This window comes from Eubalaena glacialis, chromosome 2 (assembly GCF_028564815.1).
Source record: "Eubalaena glacialis isolate mEubGla1 chromosome 2, mEubGla1.1.hap2.+ XY, whole genome shotgun sequence".
Classification (NCBI taxonomy): domain Eukaryota; kingdom Metazoa; phylum Chordata; class Mammalia; order Artiodactyla; family Balaenidae; genus Eubalaena; species Eubalaena glacialis.
Window position 1 is genome coordinate 64,755,223 of NC_083717.1, and position 19,017 is coordinate 64,774,239.

At 47.7% G+C, this 19,017-nt stretch overlaps 2 protein-coding genes across 10 annotated transcripts in view; one reads left to right on the forward strand and one right to left on the reverse strand.

Annotated features, from left to right (window-relative positions):
* MYO9A (myosin IXA) overlaps positions 1–4,010 on the forward strand; it is a 279,267-nt gene extending 275,257 nt beyond the window's left edge. For 8 of the 9 annotated variants that reach the window (XM_061180112.1, XM_061180113.1, XM_061180111.1 and 5 more), the window contains 2 exons: positions 403–545; positions 1,222–4,010. In XM_061180112.1, coding sequence (XP_061036095.1) covers positions 403–545; positions 1,222–1,685 — 607 coding nt within the window. In that variant the 3' untranslated portion in view covers positions 1,686–4,010. Of the gene's footprint in view, positions 1–402; positions 546–785; positions 844–1,221 lie in introns of all 9 variants that reach the window. The other variant, XM_061180117.1, reaches the window with a different exon arrangement.
* Positions 4,011–12,634: 8,624 nt separating this feature from the next.
* On the reverse strand, positions 12,635–18,723 carry NR2E3 (nuclear receptor subfamily 2 group E member 3). The gene is made up of 8 exons (XM_061181948.1): positions 18,596–18,723; positions 17,914–18,040; positions 17,651–17,754; positions 17,314–17,562; positions 17,023–17,198; positions 15,883–16,129; positions 15,526–15,631; positions 12,635–12,767 (listed from the first exon to the last, which is right to left on the reverse strand). Exons 1-8 carry the CDS (start codon positions 18,687–18,689, stop codon positions 12,635–12,637), a joined length of 1,236 nt encoding a protein of 411 aa, XP_061037931.1. The 5' UTR covers positions 18,690–18,723.
* Between the last annotated feature and the right edge of the window lie 294 nt (positions 18,724–19,017).

A 19,017-nucleotide genomic window follows, 5' to 3' on the forward strand; every position in this document is an offset into this window, starting at 1 on the left:
GAATCCTAGAGACTATCTAGTTTAATCTCTTTGTTTTGTGGATGAGAAAGTTGAGGTCCAGAGAGAGAAAAGTACTTTCCTGATATATTATGAATGAGTTTAGAGTGAGTTTAGAATCATCTCCTGATTACCAGCCCAGAGTTCATTTTACCAGAAGGTCTCGTAGCTTCAGCATCTTTCTCTACCTCACGCTTAGCCCTGTTACAGGTCCCAGCCTTTGCTGTCTTTAGCCTTCACTGTGACTGTGCTTTCAGGTCCTTATCACCACCCTGGAAGGGAACAGTAAGAAACGTGACTGTTTTTGCTACCTCAATTCCTGATTTTCATGGAAGGTCTTTTTTCCTGTTGTCTTCCTTCCGTTTCTTATCAAATGATAATGCGTTTCTTGATTGTATCTTACAGGGAAGAGCTAACTTTTGAGATGCTTGTACTGGAACCCCGTGCCTCTGATGATGAAACCCTTGAGTCTGAGGCCTCCATAGGGACTGCGGATAGCTCTGAAAATTTGAACATCGAGTCTGAAGGTGCCATCGCTGAGAAATCAGGTAAATGAACATGTTAGACCAAAGACTCCAGATTTGTTTTGCAAAGAAGGAATAAGGATTCCCAAGTGAAGACAAAGTCCCTTTCAAGAAGGCCTTGAGTTTACGTGAAAAGGTGACAAAGTCCTAAAGAGTTGAAATATACCGATTTTGTGAAACTTCTATATAAATTGTTCATCAGACCAAGCCTTCAACGTAAGGCATTACTTTTGCAATTTAATGTTTTCTCTATATTTACCACAGAGAAAAGGCAACAGTCACAGCTTCTGTGTCTTACTGACCCATGATCCATTTTCTAAGGGTGAGTAGCAGGAGCTGAGCCCTGCTGTGAGATGGGACTGTAGCAAACAAGATCTTTAACTGCCTGGCGTGTTTCAGTGAGATGTGGAATTGACTACGTATCCTGGCAGTTTTTTAAATGATAGGGACGGTTGTAGGCCTCTTCTGATGCCATAGTCCAGCTGCACACTTCCTTGGGGTTGATTCTGAAACGATATGGGTGGTGTAGAAATGGGTGGTGAGCTCTTCTCGAGTCGTGTCTGTTCACAAAGTAGGCCAACCTGGGCCCTCCAGATCTTAGCTGCCCACTTTCCATGTGAACAGCGACACCTCTTCATCACACGGTGATTTGTCCCAGAGGAAACTGTCATTTACAGCTTCGGTCTCTTTCTTGCATTAGAGAGAAGCTTAGCCCTTATCTCCCTGAAGGCAGCTGGCAAGTCTGAACCTTCAGGCAAGTTGCGGAAGCAGCTAAAAAAGCAGCAAGACTCACTGGATTCAGTGGACTCTTCAGTCTCTTCTTTATGTTCATCTAGCACTGCATCTTCTCATGGGACCAGAAGACGATTTCAAATTTATTCCAAATCTCCATTCTACCGAGCTTCCTCAGCTGGCGAGGCCCTGGGAGTGGAAGGGCCATTGGGCCAGACCAAGTCCCTAGAAGACAAGCCTCAATTCATCAGCAGAGGAACCTTCAACCCTGAAAAGGGCAAACAAAAATTAAAGAATGTGAAAAACTCACCTCAGAAAACCAAAGAGACCCCAGAGGGGACAGTTGTGTCTGGCCACAGGAAAACCGTGGACCCAGACTGCAGCTCTACCCAACAGCTAGCTCTCTTTGGAAATAATGAGTTTATGGTCTGAACTGGCAGATGTGTTGTCCCTTCATGGCTACATCTCATCTTTGGGACCTCATCACCTGGTCCACAATATTCATCCTAATTGTGGTCCTGCCTCTCGCCCAAGCATACAACCAAGACCTTGTGTGCTGAATTCCTGGTCCTCCTGCGGAAGCAGAAAGGCCTCTTTGAAGCCTGCTAGGGATGGTGCCAGTTGTGCCTTGGCTGCTGTATTTGACTAGAGATTTGACTAAACAAAGCAACCAGGGCCTGGGGATTTGGGTCAGTTGTGGAGGTCTTTGTAGTTGCCTCTCCTCCCTCCTCTTTTCCCTTCCCAGAGGTGAGTGTGGAACTGGGGGGACATTGTGGGCTGGAGGGACCCACTGACTTCTGACATTTGAAGAAAACATATAAATCTTTCTTAACCATGAAAGTGAAATCCTTTGGGTTTATTTTGGGATAGTTAGGAACTGGGATAGAATATAATTTTTTTCCAAGGATTTATAAACAAAAAGCCTAAGCCCTCTATTTTAAGATTTTTGAAAAACACTCCATGTTATATTCTGGGGAAAGTGAAAAAGCAGTTGTCTCCATTAAGCCATCAGAGCATGTCTCAGACATCTGTGGTTACACAGTGAAGAGGAGAATACATGTTTTGCTTTTGATGATGTTTGATGTCGTAATAATCAATGCTGGTTTAACTCCTGGTTAGTTCCTGCCAAATATATTGCATGGCCCGAAATTTCAGTAGCTATACTGTTCTTATAGCCCCTGATTCTAGGATCAGGTTCCTCTAATATTTTTTAAATGTCCCAGAGACATGGTGAACCCTAAACATGAGGGTTTCATGCTAATCCATCCAGGCTTTTCTCTTTGTATAGATTAAACTGAAGATCGTATATGAACCTATTTATCTGCTGGTGGATTTCCACCACGGGCTCAGACAAATAATGTGACCATTTAATCACTTCTCCCCAAACATTCACACACAGCACTGCATGAATAAGTGTTACAGAAAGCTGCCAAAAAAAAGAAAAGTTTTTAATATGACCCATCTAACTTTTATCTTCTTTTCCTCAGACCATCAGTATTAAATAGATGAAAAAAAAAAAAAATCAAGGACTACTTGAAGCTATTTTTGTTAATATTCTGGTTACTGAAGTTTACTGTAAATATATATATGTATAGTATGCATATTTCTTTTTAACCTTATGCTACCTTGCTCCCCATGGAATTTCTTCCCACAGATTAGGGGCCATTGGACGTGATGGTGAGAGCCACTCATCCCTGGGTTGAGGTAAAAGTCAGACCATTTTTCTCACCACTGGGTGTCTCCATATACCTGAGTTATGAAAGCATTTTAAGCTTCTTAGCATTTGTGGGATTAGAAATCTGTTTTTGCCTATTTATAATATATGGAAAATGAAACATGATACCCTTTCTTGAGATAAGTATGTGAAAATGTTTTTTTAAAGTTACTAAATGCATCTTGTCTAACTACCACATGCACTGTTCTAAAAAAGAGCCTTTACCATCTGTAACCTGAATTTTGGTTATTCTTCCTTTTCATACTTATTTGATGTGAAGTTATAGAAATATTAAGACTTTCGTTAAGGCAGAGTCTCTCCTGTTACACAACACTGAACCTCATGCCACTGCCTCCTTGGTTATTGTTGAGCCCCAGAGGCCAGACATGGAACATCATTCTGAGTGGCAGCTACAGGTAGCAGGAGGCTTACCTCTCTCTGGTTTGGGTTCAGAAATGACCTCGGGAAAGGAATCTTTCTAAATCTCCAGAATGATGATGGTTAGTAAGTAAATGTTAGATTGTATATCCTGCAAACATCTGCCACCTTGTTCATGCTGTCCTGAGGAGTAACAAAGGTAAAGCCTTTAAAAATCTGAATTTGAGAGTCTCCTAGAGTAAAACCCAACCCCTCAGCATGGTGTGTCAGCGTGGGTGCCCCAGTCCCCGTGCCAGGCACAGTCTGTCCCATTATTCTTGGGAGGGTGGTTTTCAGCTGGCACTAACTACTAGTCTCCACTTGCTCCAGAACATTGGTTAAATACCATACAAAAAAAAGAGATTAGCCCTGTTGAATAGTTTTCTTTGGCCCACAGAAATGGCCTGGGAAACACATCTTGGCACGTGGCCTCCCCTCTGAATCTTTGTGGAGTTTTTGTTTTGTTGCTGTTGTTTTGCAAAGTAAGTTTTTGGCAGTTAAAAAACTACTCATATAGGTCACTTTATAGGAACCAGGCGATGGATGTTAAGAGACTTTATAATTTTTCTCAGGGACCTAAAACCTGAAATTGGATAAAATTAAATAAATATTTGTTTTTCAGTTGCTAGATTTGTGGATTCCTAGTCATTTAACAAGCTGCCAGAATGGAGGGTGGGGGAAGGGAGATCCACGCAATTATAAGAATGGAGAGCAAATGTGGGACCCTCCCTTTGAAGGAAAGCAAGCCGTTTTTCTCATAACATAACAGGCATTGTTGGCCTGGGAAAGAGATGAAGCCATAACTCTAAAAAACTGTCAGAACCAAGTGCTGTATCTCCTTCCCTCTGATCTTAACTGGTCCTCTCCGTGGTTAAAGTTATGTTACCACAAGGCGATGCTGTATTACCAGGGGTCCCCAATCCCTGGGCTGCGGACCGTACTGGTCTCGCGGCCTGTTAGGAACCGGGCTGCGCAGCAGGAGGTGAGCGGCAGGAGGTGAGCAGCGGGGTGAGCGAGCGAAGCTTCGTCTGCCGCTCCCCATCGCTCCCCCTCGCTCACATCACCACCTGAACCATCCCCCCTCCCCCCCCCCCGCCCCCTGTCCGTGGAAAAATTGTCTCCCACGAAACCAGTCCCTGGTGCCAAAAAGGTTGGGGACCGCTGCTGTATTACAATCACTTATGATTGAGATATTTAACCTTAGTATGTGTCAAATTTGTGTTTCCTATTGCCTCTCTGCTCATTTTCTTTGATCTCAAATGCCTCAAAGGAAATCCCTGCATGGCAGCAGTGGGGCAGCCCCTCATTTGAAGCCCATACTCTAAAATGCAGAGCATTCTCTTCTTATCACACGTTCCCAGCCCCAAACACAGCCTGGATTTTTAATTCTCCCAATTAAAGCCGACGTATCCCTTACCATGGAAAACGTAATGGAAGCAGAGAAGTGTGCACTGTGTATCACAAAGCGAAGCAAATACAGGAAGGATTTAGGAAGGTGACATGCTGAGTTTGTAATGTTCTTTATACTTCCTGCCATTTTAATTATTTTGTCACTCTCGGCTTCTGAAAGACAAAGGAGATACAGCTCAGTATGAGCCTTGCAGAGGTAGAGGGACCTGAGGTTAGGGGGTGGGATACAAGAGCCCCACCTTCTCATGCTTTGGAAACCAGCTACAGCTCTTACCTTGCTGGGGGGTTAGTGGAGACTTTTGTCTTCCATCACAACAACAATAGGGTTGTTTTCACTGTCAAAGACAGAGGGTTCCAGAAGCATGCTGAAAAAAGGAGGTCCAGCAAGGTTCTGCAGGCCCACTTTAGTGCCTGTGGGCCGTGGTTTTTTAACTATAATGAATGTGTACCTTTCACAAGCACTTTGGTGAACCAGAGAGAAGAAAGTGTTCTCAGGATGTGTTTAAAGCTCAGAGTTTTAAGAAGAAACAAAGTCCAGACGGCTTTGCTCATCCTTCTGTCTCCCTATTTTCTCCCCCTTGGTGGGGAGCTGGACAACATCATTCTGTGTTGACAGATGTGTTTGTCTACCCATAATTTTGTGACAATTGGCACTGTCCCCCAAAACCACTCTAGCCTTGTAGTAAAATTCCTTCGTATTTGTGGGAGTCCTCTGTCTTTCTGTGCCCCTAAAATACTGTTAACCACTTTTCTCTGGAACCACTCCCACATTTGATTTGGTGGTAAAGGGCAAAACAATGATTGTGGAGGTGGATCTTTTAGGTCTTGTTGGTCTCTTGGTTGAAACTTTTCAAAAGCCCCACCAAGGGGTCTATCACCTTGCTCTCCATCCATACTTAATGCCTATTTATCAGCCCTGTTAGGTCATATAAAAGTTGCACCTTTTGAACAAGTAATTGTATTTACTAAGGGAAAGGTGTGGACTACAGATTAGTATTATATTATTTTAATGGATTGAAAGTAATTTATAAGTATGCTGAGTGTAAATTTATAAAAGACTATGTATTGTAAAAGGACATATCCTGTGAAATATAATATCATTTTACTGTTTAACAGAATAATTCTATACGAAGAATGATTTGTCTCACCCACAGAAATGATTACATTCCTGATGCAATCAACAGGCACTTTGTGATTTCCTTTTTTTTTTTTTTTTTTCATCTTTTTTTGGCGGGAGGGAGGGGGACATCATGTGTATAAAGTAGAGTTTGTGTCACTCAAAATATGCACTGTATGGCTACACAAGAGCAGCTTGATGAGCAGATCACTCCGTGGCTCATTAAAGAACAAAGCTTCCAGAAGCAGCAATACGTGTGGTTTGTTTTCTGACCATCCTGGCTCCCACCCCAACTCACTTCAACCTGAACCCAAGGAAGAGCAATGATTTTTGTTAAAGTGATATTTTTTTAAGGAAAGGACTGAGCCCCCAAATTTTCAAATTACAGAGGTGGTAATTATTGGAACTCAGTAGAGTTCAAGTGAAGGTGAGATTCAAGCTGTGAGTTTTCTGTAATGGATGCTAAGCTGTCAAGACTTCATTTAATCAACTTAGAGGTAGGTGGGCAGGGAAGGCAGTAAATCTACATTGAGGATCCTCACCAAAAAGGCCATGAAGAAGTAGCAATAGCTGCTGATAGAGGGCCCTAGTGTATCCTTTTTGTTCTGCCCCTGCACTGCATGACTTTGGGAAAGTCATTTGCCCTCTGTCTGGAATGTGTTCTCTCCCCCAGGTTTACTTCTCCAGATAACTCTTAACTGACTCTCAAGTCTCAGTGTAAAAAGCAGTTCTAGGGCCTCCCTGGTGGCGCAGTGGTTGAGAATCTGCCTGCCAATGCAGGGGACACGGGTTCGAGCCCTGGTCTGGGAAGATCCCACATGCCGCGGAGCAACTAGGCCCGTGAGCCACAATTACTGAGCCTGCGCGTCTGGAGCCTGTGCTCCGCAACGGGAGAGGCCGCGATAGTGAGAGGCCCGCGCACCGCGATGAAGAGTGGCCCCCACTTTCCGCAACTAGAGAAAGCCCTCGCACAGAAACGAAGACCCAACACAGCCATAAATAAATAAATAAAATTTTTTTAAAAAGGTAGTTCTACTTGGAAATGTCCTCTTCCCCCTTGAACTGGCTTAGATGTCTTGTGTTCTCAACAGCTCCCAGTATTTGTGGCATCAAAAAACTTTGATGTTAGCTTTCCAAGGCAAGAAAAGAGACTATCTTGCTGACTCTTAGATCCTCAGCACCTAACAAAAGGTGCCCACACTTACATTTTGGATGAGAGGGCTGAATGAGATCAGGGGTTCTCAAATGCCAAACCAAGTCTCAGGTGGAACTGAAAAAAAATTAATGTGATCAATTTTCCCCTAATGTCAAATTTATTCAATTTTTAAAATTCTGAGATCATCCTTCACATTTCTTTTTACATCAAGTTTACATTTACATTTTGCATTAAATTCACATTACAACAAAATAGTGGACTAAGATTTCCTTAATTGGCTAAATAAAACCTAGTAATGCCGTTTTTAAAAGTTGCCCCTGTGATTACTGAATCCACAACAAACCTTTCTGATTATTATAAAGATAAGAGCAGAAAGCTGTAAGGAGATGCAGACCAGAGCTTTGCTTTTTAAAAACTTGTTCTGTCTCCTAGATTGGATAGCAGCACAGCATCTTAGAGCCAGGGACATAACCGTGAATATGGATAAGACACATGTAACGTCTATTGAATCTTGTGAGTCATCTCGGACTCCGAGGAGCATGTCACTTCTCAGTTCTGTGTGGCCGTTCATCCATCCATCCAACAAGTATTGACTGAGCACCCACACCCGGGGCACTGTCCTAGCTGGTGGAGGTACGTTGCTGAACAAAGCTCCTGCCCCCGTGGAGCTTGCATCCTAGTGGGGAAAACCAGTGGTGTCCACCAGATGGAGACTAGTCATCCACAATATCTGCGTTCCCCTATCAGGTTATATTTATTAATTTGAATGGGTGCTTCTTGGCATCTTTGAGTCTTTCTCTGCTCATCCTACCTTTAAATACTCCCTTAAGGGTGGAGGAGGAGAAGTGTCTCACAAATCTGAAAACTGCAGTTGAAAAGAAAGGCCCAGATAGTCCCACAGGGTCTTCCTCTGTGTGTTTCATAGCCAGAGACATTTCTGGCATTGAGGGCTGAAAGGAGTTTTCGTAGTATCCCCTCCCCTAGCAAGAGCCCTAAGTGCAGTGAAACAGAGCTGAAACCCATTTGAATTTCATGGGGCCAATTTACAGCAAAAGGTTGAATAAATCTTGGGATCAACTGAGAGCTGTATTGTATTAGGAAAACAGAGGCCACTTAGTATATTTCAGGTGTGAAGGACTTAATACAGGTATAAGGGGCTTAACATAAACTTTGGAAGAACTGGGGAAACAGATGAGAGAAAGCTCCCACAGATGGTCTAGAAAGCCAGCAGATCTGAACCAAAAGTTCTGAAGTTCTCAAGAGCTTGCCTGGAAGCTCCTGCAACTCTAAAGAAGGCTGCTGTGAAATCTCCGTGTTCCCACACACATGGCTGCAACTGCCTCCAGAGAATAATGGCTCCTCATTTACTTTACAAATCTCACGTGAGTGCCTCCCTTCCATTAGCAAACCATAGGGGAAGGGGATCCTGGGAAATGTACTTCCTGGCATCTCTGCAATGAAGACAAGACCTTAAGAGGGGTGGGGCGGGGGTTGGGATATGGATGCCAGGTTGGCAGCAGATAATTCAGCTTATGTACCTCCTCTAATTCTCCAAGACTTCTTCCTGAAGATCCCAATCTCTTTCTCAATGTAGAATTGCTGTGCTCACACATCCCAGAGACTAGCCTGTGAACTTCAACAGGCTGCCTTTGCAGCCTTATGTTCCCCAAAGCAAGACCGCAGGATAATGTTCAGGGCCTATTTGCTCAAATTTCAACCATGATTCTTGCTAGCATGCCTTTGCTCAGGCTTTCTATACGTTTAAAGACTTCAGGCCTTTAAACCTTACGGATAAAACTTTGGATAGGGAATTGGAGAGTATAATGGCATTATAGACATTAAATGACCCAAATAACTGAGGCAAGTCTCATGCTTTTAGAAGATCAAGGGTCTTGAATAGTTTGAGTGCTTTGGTGGGAAGGGCCTAAGCTGGGCAGTATTTGCCATACTCTTTCTTCTCTGGGCACCATTCTAGCTATTGTCATTTCCAGAGCAGAGTGTTCTGAACCATCCTTCCTCCATCAAGGCCAGACATCTCTGGATAACTAGGAGAATTCATACACAGGCCAAAGGGCAGGGAACCCCTAGGATTTCACAGATTTCTCACATGACCTTTTTCTTCTTGGCTTTAAGCATTTCTTCTTTGAAGGCAGAAAATGCAACGGAATTGTTCTGCTGATTGCAGGGGCGGAGGGGCAAGGTGGGGAGACATTGCCGGGGTTAAGCAGAGTCATACCAAGGTTTGCATCCTCTCTGAGCCTCAGCTTTTTTCAACTATAAATGGGATGACTGGTCCCCCTGCCAGATTAATCTGAGGGTTAAATAACAATACACATTCAGTGCTCAGTTCACTGCCTGGTGTATCAAAGTGCCTAAGATACGTTAATATTTTTTTAATTATTATTTTCTAGGTCTTCTGGATCTGTCTTTGAAAAGGAAGAGGTTTGTCTGAACTTCATCTTTCCATAAGGAATTAAGAAGTGATGCGGGGGTGGGGGGCTTCCCTGGTGGCGCAGTGGTTAAGAATCCGCCTGCCAATGCAGGGGACACGGGTTCAAGCCCTGGTTTAGGAAGATCCCACATGCTGTGGAGCAACTAAGGCCATGTGCCACAACTACTGAGCCTGCGCTCTACAGCCCGCGAGCCACAACTACGGGGCCCACATGCCACAACTACTGAAGCCTGCGCACCTAGAGCCCGTGCTCCTCAACAAGAGACGCCACCGCGATGAGAAGCCCGCGCACCGCAACGAAGAGTAGCCCCTGCTCGCCGCAACTAGAGAAAGCCCGAGCGCAGCAGTGAAGACCCAATGCAGCCAAAAATAAAATAAATGAAATAAATAAATTTTAAAAAAAAGTGATGGAGGGACTTCCCTGGTGGCGCAGTGGTTAAGAATCCGCCTGCCAATGCAGGGGATAGGGGTTCGATCCCTGGTTCAGGAAGATCCCATGTGCCGTGGAGCAACTAAGCCCTTGCGCCACAACTACTGAGCCTGCGTGCCACAACTACTGAAGTTGAAGCCCACACACCTAGAGCTCCTGCTCCATAACCAGAGAAGCCGCCGCAATGAGATGCCTGCGCACCGCAATGAATAGTAACCCCCGCTCGCCACAACTAGAGAAAGCCCTCGCGCAGCAATGAAGACCCAACGCAGCCAAAATTAAATAAATAAAATAAATAAATTTATTTTAAAAAAAAAAGAAGTGATGGAGATTCCCCTTCACAAAAAGTGCCTGTGGCTGCCTTCTGTTGAGTTGCATGGAGCTCACCTTTGTTTACGGAGAGGTGAGGAAGGATGAGGAAGAGAAAGATGGGGAGAAGCCGTGGGGTGGTGGGATGCCATCTAGAGAGAAGCTGGGTTGTTGAATCCTCTGGGAGGTTTTTCACTGGGCTTGGCTTCATGGCACCTGGACTACGACCCGGAGTGGCAACCAGGTGGAATTCGAGACCCCGTACTCACGCTTTCAGCGTCTTCAAAGGGAGAGCCTTGGCCACATCGTCTTCCTGTTTTTGTTTTTTCAGTTTTTTTTTTTTTGAGGTCTAACAATACAGTAAATTGCACAAATCTTAAGTGCATGGCTCAATTAATTTTTATGAATGGATACATTTATGAAACCACCACCCGGATCAAAATAAAGAACATTTCTCGCACATCAGAAGGCTCCCTCAGGCCCCTTTCCAATCAACCCCACCCCCTGCCGCGGAGGTAACCACTATTCCAACTTCTACCACCATTGGTTAGTCTTGCCTGTTCTTGAACTTTGTATAAGCAGAACTGGTGCCTGGATGCTTTTGTTCAGCATTTACATCTGTGAAATTTATCCATGTTGCCACATAATATTGATGGTTCATTCCTTTTTATTGCTGTTTTCCATTATATGAATGTACCACAATTTATTAATCCAGCCTATTGTCATTGTACAGTTTGGAGCTATTATGAAAAAAGCTGCCACGAACATTCTTTTTTTTTTTTTAAACATCTTTATTGAAGTATAATTGCTTTACAATGGTGTGCTAGCTTCTGCTTTACAACAAAGTGAATCAGTTACACATATACATATGTTGCCATATCTCTTCCCTCTTGCATCTCCCTCCCTCCCACCCTCCCTATCCCACCCCTCTAGGTGGTCACAAAGCACCGAGCTGATCTCCCTGTGCTATGCGGCTGCTTCCCACTAGTTATCTGTTTTACATTTGGTAGTGTATATATGTCCATGACACTCTCTCACCCTGTCACATCTCACCCCTCCCCCTCCCCATATCCTCAAGTCCATTCTCTAGTAGGTCTGTGTCTTTATTCCCATCTTGCCACTAGGTTCTTCATGACCTCTTTTTTTTTTTTTTTCCCCCTTAGATTCCATATATATGTGTTAGCATACTGTATTTGTTTTTCTCTTTCTGACTTACTTCACTCTGTATGACAGACTCTAACTCCATCCACCTCATTACAAACACCTCCATTTCATTTCTTTTTATGGCTGAGTAATATTCCATTGTATATATGTGCCACATCTTCTTTATCCATTCATCCGATGATGGACACCTAGGTTGCTTCCATGTCCTGGCTATTGTAAACAGAGCTGCAATGAATATTTTGGTACATGACTCTTTCTGAATTATGGTTTTCTCAGGGTATATGCCCAGTAGTGGGATTGCTGGGTCATATGGTAGTTCTATTTTTAGTTTTTTAAGGAACCTCCATACTGTTCTCCATAGTGGCTGTATCAATTTACATTCCCACCAACAGTGCAAGAGTGTTCCCTTTTCTCCACACCCTCTCCAGCATTTATTGTTTCTAGATTTTTTGATGATGGCCATTCTGACCGGTGTGAGATGATACCTCATTGTAGTTTTGATTTGCATTTCTCTAATGATTAAAGATGTTGAGCATTCTTTCATGTGTCTGTTGGCAATCTGTATCTCTTCTTTGGAGAAATGTCTATTTAGGTCTTCTGCCCATTTTTGGATTGGGTTGTTTGTTTTTTTGTTATTGAGCTGCATGAGCTGCTTGTAAATCTTGGAGATTAATCCTTTGTCCGTTGCTTCATTTGCAAATATTTTCTCCCATTCTGAGGGTTGTCTTTTGGTCTTGTTTATGGTTTCCTTTGCTGTGCAAAAGCTTTTAAGTTTCATTAGGTCCCATTTGTTTATTTGTGTTTTTATTTCCATTTCTCTAGGACCTGGGTCAAAAAGGATCTTGCTGTGACTTATGTCATACAGTGTTCTGCCTATGTTTTCCTCTAAGAGTTTGATAGTGTCTGGCCTTACACTTAGGTCTTTAATCCATTTTGAGTTTATTTTTGTGTATGGTGTCAGGGAGTGTTCTAATTTCATACTTTTACATGTACCTGTCCAATTTTCCCAGCACCACTTATTGAAGAGGCTGTCTTTTCTCCACTGTATATGCTTGCCTCCTTTATACGAACATTCTTGTCCTATCTTTTGGTGGCCATTTCTGCTAGGTCCACATACCTACGAGTGCAATTGCCGAATCAAAGGGCAGGCAGATGTTTAGCTTCAGTAGATTGCTTTCCAAAGTGGTTGCACCCATTTTATTTCCACCTCCACTAGTTTTTGAACATATCACAAAGGAGCTTCTCCATTGGAGTGTTCCCTATGGTCTTGCGGAAAAAGAGGAGCTCAACACGTTCGGAAGTGATACACCTCAAAGCCGAGAGGAGCAGGAGCAGTTTCCCAAACCTGAACAGCATAGAGGACACCGTCAGTTTACCAGCTTCTGAGCCCGAGTCCCAGGGATGGTGCCATCACAGGAGAGGCGGAGGGGGAAGGAGAGGAGGGATGACTGGTGCCCAGGGCGAGTGAGGAGGAGTTTAGAGGAAAGGCCCCATTCACCTACCCTTGACACACTGTGGCCCTCCTCCAATCTTTAGTTGAGGAGTGTGATGAAAATAGTGAATAAATATCGTTTATTATGTGTAAAGATTATAAAGTGAGAAGTTATTTATATTAATAGTACATGTGAATATATTATTAATTGAATATAATGATTATAATTACATGATGATTAATACCACATATATTTGAATAAGAATATAAATTCCTGGGAATTTCCTGTTGGTCAGGTGGTTAGGGCTTGGCGCTTTCACTCATGGGGCCTGGGTTCAATCCCTGGTTGGGGAACTAAGATCCCACAAGGCGTGGCATGGCCAAAAAAAAAAAAAAATATATATATATATATATATATATATATATATAAATTCCCCTCTGTAAGCCACCTAGGATGATAGAGTAGCTAGCCATTAGTGAAAATGTTCTGCAATCGAAACTTAATTTTTGTGGCTGAGATACTCATCCAGAAAAGGAGTCACTGTAGTTTTAAATAAGAACCATTTGCCAAGGCAGGGGTCCCCAGTACAGAGAAGGTGGATGGTGAAGCCCCAAGAGATGGGGAGGGACATTAGACCCTCCTTGGATGGGAGGACTGACAGCTGGGGTCAGTGCCCAATGTCAAGGAGGCCACATCAAAGTGGGGCAGCTCCAAGCTCAGCTTCTACCACGGAGGTCTACGGGAAGCCTTCCCACCTCCCAATGACCTACTGAACTTGTTTTGCCAAACCAAGGGCTTTCTTTCTCTTGTAAGAGCCAATCTGGTGGCACTGAGCAGTCGTGCACCCCTCCCTTCTTCTGCTTTTCTGATCTAAGGAGTGTCAGGAAGGAGTAACTATAAAGCCAAGTAGAGAAATTGTTTTTCAAACTGCCGGAAGTGGGTCACAACCAGCCTTTTTAAACAATAAACAATTTAAATAAACAGAAATATCAGAGTAAATCATTCAAAGTAAGGGCAGATATTATTTGGGGGAACTTTGTCTCAGGGTCTGTGTGTTATTGGGTTATGATGGAAATTGCATTTCTTCCTGGGTGTTGCAGTTTTTAAAAACTGAAATATGCTGGCTTAGAGAACCCAAATCACTTGTTCAGCACTCAGTTTCTGTCTGTAGTTGATACTGAACCAACTCCAATAGGAGTGGCAAAGGAAATGTTAATCAGAATTTTGAAATTTGACACAAAACCAGTATGCCCAGACATCTCTGGGAGCTGAGCCCAACAGAAACCTGGTGAAGGAGGGCCGCTGGTGCCTGAATGTCTGTGATGACTGTTCTTAGGGTGCTGTGTTGAGCCTTAGGGACACGTTCTACCTATGCTCACCAATAGCAGAAATCTTTCTGTGTGATGGGTATAGTCCTTGTACCTTTCACTCTTTCTAAAAGAAAATTACCTCCTCTTTTGATCATTTCTCAGATTACAGGGGATTCGAGGGTGCCCGTGTTAGCTTACTTCTTCAGAGAGAACTGCTGGGGGCCCAAGAGAATGCAGAAAATATGATCTAAAATAGCCAATAGGTGCCTGGAGTCCAAGTGGTCCAGTCTTGCTGAGGCTCCGTTGGATCTGCTGGTGCCGGGGCGAGCCGGGCAATCCCAGAGCACTGGCTCCTGCCCCACTATCCCTGCAGCCACAGTCTCAGCTGGCAGCCACTGTCCTCCAAACCCAGCCAGGGCAGGGCTACTGTCCATGCACATGGCTTGCGCAAATGCATCCCTGTCAGATGTCCCGCTGCACCTCCAACAGGCCTCATGTTCCCTCAAAACTCTTTTCCTCCTGACTTTCCTTTTTATTTCTTGACTACCTTGTCTCCCAAATAGCTCTTCTTCCCCTCGTTCCTTATATCCACTCAAGTGCCAAGTCTGACCCATCTCAACTCCCAGTGGCTCCCGCATCTGTCATTGCCTTTCCACTCCCAAAGAGCAGAACTCCACGGCTCCCCTGGATGATGGCAATGTCTGCTTCCCTCCCTGGTTGGATGCTCTGTACTCACTGCCACGCCCCTGCATGAAGCCCAGCTCTGTGTACAGCACTCTCCTGCTCAAAAGCCTGCAGTGGCTCCTCTCTGCCTAGCAAATCAGATTTGGCCTTTGGCTGGCCTGAACAGGCTGATGCCAGAGAGCCATTCTGGCTTAGTCCCCCACCTTCTCAGTGACAGCGATCTCTTATACCTTCCAAACTGGGCTCCTGACCTAAGAACATAAGCATACTCGCCTCTCTCTCTCTCTCCCCCTCTTGGTGAATGATGATTTCTCTCCTTGTAGACCTTATCCTTCCTCCAAGTCCAGCCCTGCCTCCAGCTCTGCTTGGCACCCCATCTCCCAGTGGGTCTCTGTCTCCTGCAGACACATGCAGCCCTCAAGACCAGCCCTCAACTGCAGTGTGGTCACTGTGCTGGGCACCCCTAGGAGACAGCAAGTTTGCCTTATGCACATTTTGGTCCCTACGCCTGGGCCTGGTGCTGTGCCTGGCACTCAGTAGGTGTCGGCCATGGGCTGGTTGTACTGAGACCCTTGTGCCATCTAAACAGTGCAGCCCTGAGTTGGTGCCAGAGAGGTGGGCAGGGGGGTGGCGAGACGAAGGGAGAGATGGGCAGGTAGGCACGTGCGCGGGTCACCTCACAGGCTGGCTGGGGTGGTGGGCCTTGCTGTGCTGGCTCAGCATCACCTGGGACTGGTCCTGCAAGGCCTCCACATGTTCAGGATCCTTCAGGCCCCGTGTTTCTGGAGAGAAGCAGCAACAGTGAGCTTCTCTCTCAGCCCCTCCGCCCCCCTCACAGTCAGCCAGGGCCTCAGGAGGCGTGAGCCCAGCCCCGCAGCCATCCATCCCCTCCTGCCCCCAGGGAAGAAGTCTGCACACATCTGCGTCTATGTGGGGCCATGGAGGGAAAGTGAGAGGCAGAAGGAAGTCGCCAGAATTCCCCTTCTTCATCCCCAACCACTCTCCTCTAAGCCTTGGGCAAAGACTCAGCTACCTGGTTTGAAGAGGACCAGGGCCTTCATGCAGGCGAACTCCGTGGGGTCCACCGCCAGTGCCCGGAACCTTGAAATGGTTTCCTGCAGGATTCGAGTCTCCGCACTGGCCAGTGCCAGCCGGCCCTGAGAGCTGCCACCAGCAGAGGCCCCAGGCGGGGCCAGCAGTGGGCAGCTGTCCAGGGGCAGAGACCACTGGATGGCTCCAAGGAGGAAGAGTTCACTCCATGCCTCTTCCAGCAGGATCACCTGTGCCCAGAGAGAGGGCGAGCGTTATGACTGATACACAGCTCCTCTGGCTCAGCCTGGAACCTCTGCCACCTTCTCGGGTGTCCTAGGAAACGAAGGGCTGGTCCCGGGTGCCCAGAACATTCTGACCTCTGCCTGACATCAACCAGGGGTCCAGGGCTCTGGGACTTGGCACCATCTGGCCCAGATGCCTCAGCTGCAAGATACTCTGTGGGCTCCATCCAAAGCTGCAAGTGGAATACATAGGAAATCCTGGAGCTGTGAGAAGCTGGGCAGCCTCAGGGACTCCCCACCAGCATCCTAAGTTAGGCATCCTCAGCTGACTCAGCCTGGCTTCTGAGCTGCTTCATCCAAACCACTGGCTATGGACTCAGACTCTCAGTGTGCCTCTTTTCCTGGATTTGTCATGACAGGTCCCCTTGCTCATGAGAAGCCCAGAGGGGTGTCCTAGTGGAGAAGAGGCAGGGCTGAAATGCAAGCCCTGAAGTCAGGGGCATTTGTGTTCCAAGGGAGCCCAGGTTTGCCCACTGATGCTGTTTAGGGTGTGCAGACCACCCTGTGACATACAGAGCATCTGTAGGGCCTGAGGGCTTGTCTGGGAGGAAAGAAGACCCAGAGGGGCACAGGCACTGTCTTCAAATCCCTGGTCCCCGTGTGTCCCTGGCCATCACTTACCCCTGGGTGATGACCCCGACCATCATCGCTGCCCAGAGTTGTAGCACCTCCAGCAGTCACGTCCCTGAGACTGGTGTCCCTGACCATCACTGACTCTGAGGCGTGGGTGTCCCCGACCGTCACCATCCCCAAGCCGCGTGCACCGCCAATCATCACCTGCACAAGGAGGTATGCGCCCCCAGCCCGGCGGACTCTTGTGGGCCCCCTGACGGGTATACCTGATCCCGGAAGGGCAGGTTGGAGAACACGGGCAGGTTCTTGGCCCACTTGACAGCCATGAAGAGGAGGCGAGCCGACGTCTCATGGATGCTGTCCAGGCCACAGGGGGAGGAGGAGGAGTATGGGGACGAGGGGAACTCGGGGTCATTGCTGGTGACATCAATATTCTCATCGGCTGTTGGAGGAGGCTGTGCATCAGCTGCCGCTCCGAGGTAGGCGGCAGGGGCTTCTCAGGGGCCCGGGTGTGGGATGAAGGCAGGGCCCGGGAGCTCAGCCATCCTTCCACTTACCATCCTCTGGCTCCAGCTTAGCGCAGGTTTCGGCCGTTATCAGGCTGGCCATGAAGTGGTGGTGGCCTGGAGGTGTGAGGGCCCGGGGCCCCAGGGCTCTGGCTGCAGACACCGGTGTAGGGCCCCGCGGGCTGGGCTCTGCTGGGGTCGGGGGAGCCGCCAGGGGCTCCAGCCAGGGCTCCGTGTCTGACTCCACGCGGTCCATTCGGACCTGGGCGGTGCTTCGTGGCTGGCGCTCATTCTGCACGGCTGGGGAGACAGGGAGGGTCAGGACGCCCCGCGGGTCACACGCCCCCTTCTCTTCTGCCACGCGTCTCCGGCTGGTCTCCCGACTCACCGTCCTGGTTCATGCCCGCCTGCAAGCACTTCTTCAGCCGGCAGGCCTGGCACTGGTTGCGGTGGGCCTTGTCCACCGGGCACATCCCTGCCCCCACCTGGCACCTGTGGGCGGAGGGGAACCCCCGGGGAGTCAGGGTCCCGCCCAGGCCCTGGGCCGTGGGTTTCGGACATGTTTGCCGCAGCTCCTTCTTCCCTGACCATCCTCCATCCCTCCCAAGCACCTTCGGGGGCTGGAGGGCGGCGGGCCCTGCCCTGCGTCACCTGTAGATGAGCCGCCGCCTCACGCTCCTCTTGAAGAAGCCGCTGCAGCCGTTGCAGGCGTAGATGCCGTAGTGCTTCCCGCTGCTGCTGTCCCCGCACACGCGGCACTGGAGCGAGGGCCCTGCGCCTGAGGGGCAGCCGGGCTGGGTGGGGACTGGGCAGGGCTGGTCACATACCCCTCCCGCCTCCTCAGGGACCCCTACGCCCTCCTTGCTTCCTCGTCCTCAGGTTCCTGTGCACCCGCCTTTAGATGCGCCGGTGTCTCTCCCATCTGGAAAAGTGTCTCGCTTATCACACCCCCTCAGCCCTCCTCCTCCGCCTTCTCTCGCCATGACCAGTTCTCAACAAGAGGACACTCTCTGCCCCACCTCCCGCTCCCTCTCTCTGCAGGTGGCTTCAGGCTCCCTCACGCACAAAAGCAATCTTGGCACCACTGCTACGGACCTCTGCTCCCACCCCCTGAGGGCCCTTCTCTCTCCTTTCCTCCCCCATCCACTCAGCTGTCCTGTCTGATCCCCATGTTTCTAGGATTCTGGGTTTGCCAGCAGGTTCCCTCACACTTGCCCACAGTCCTTGGGGCTCGGTCTGAGTCGCTCCGGCTCCTTTCACGGTCCCTGCAAACCTCTGACCCACACTCCACTCTCCAAGGGTCCAGACCCTACTATGTCCAGGAAAGCCATACCTGTCAGCTCCTCCCCCAGGCCCCACCTGCCTGGAGACTCCTTCCTGGAGGCAGGCACAGCTGCCGGCGCCGCTGCAGCCATGTTGGAGCTCATGGGCGCTGTCGGCCTGGTCCTGGCTGGTCCCAGGGCAGCCTCTGCCTTCCTGCCTAAGAGAGGCCTCAGGATCGCTGAGCTGGGCCCAGCCTCTGCCTCCCTCTCTGATCCTCTGTCTCTCTGTCTGTGCCCCTGTCTCTTGTCTATCTCTACTTCTCCCTCTGTCTCTGTCTCCTTGTCTCTCCTCTCTGTGCTCCTGCCTCCTGGCCCCTCTGTCTAAACTCAGGAGCTGCCCTAACTTCCCCTCAGAGCAGCGGCTCCGGCTTGGGGAGATTTCTCCCAGGGCAGCGCTGGATGCAGCTTATGATCCTCTTAATCTTTACTGTCT

Bases quoted from the DNA above. Each gene is read 5' to 3' on its own strand.
- NR2E3 (XM_061181948.1), bottom strand. From the start codon at position 18,689: ATGAGCTCCAACATGGCTGCAGCGGCGCCGGCAGCTGTGCCTGCCTCC. The intron at 17,755-17,913 runs GTGACGCAGGGC...CTCCGCCCACAG, and splicing joins AGGCGGCGGCTCATCTACAG to GTGCCAGGTGGGGGCAGGGA. The intron at 17,199-17,313 runs GTAAGTGGAAGG...CTCCTCCAACAG, and splicing joins TAAGCTGGAGCCAGAGGATG to CCGATGAGAATATTGATGTC.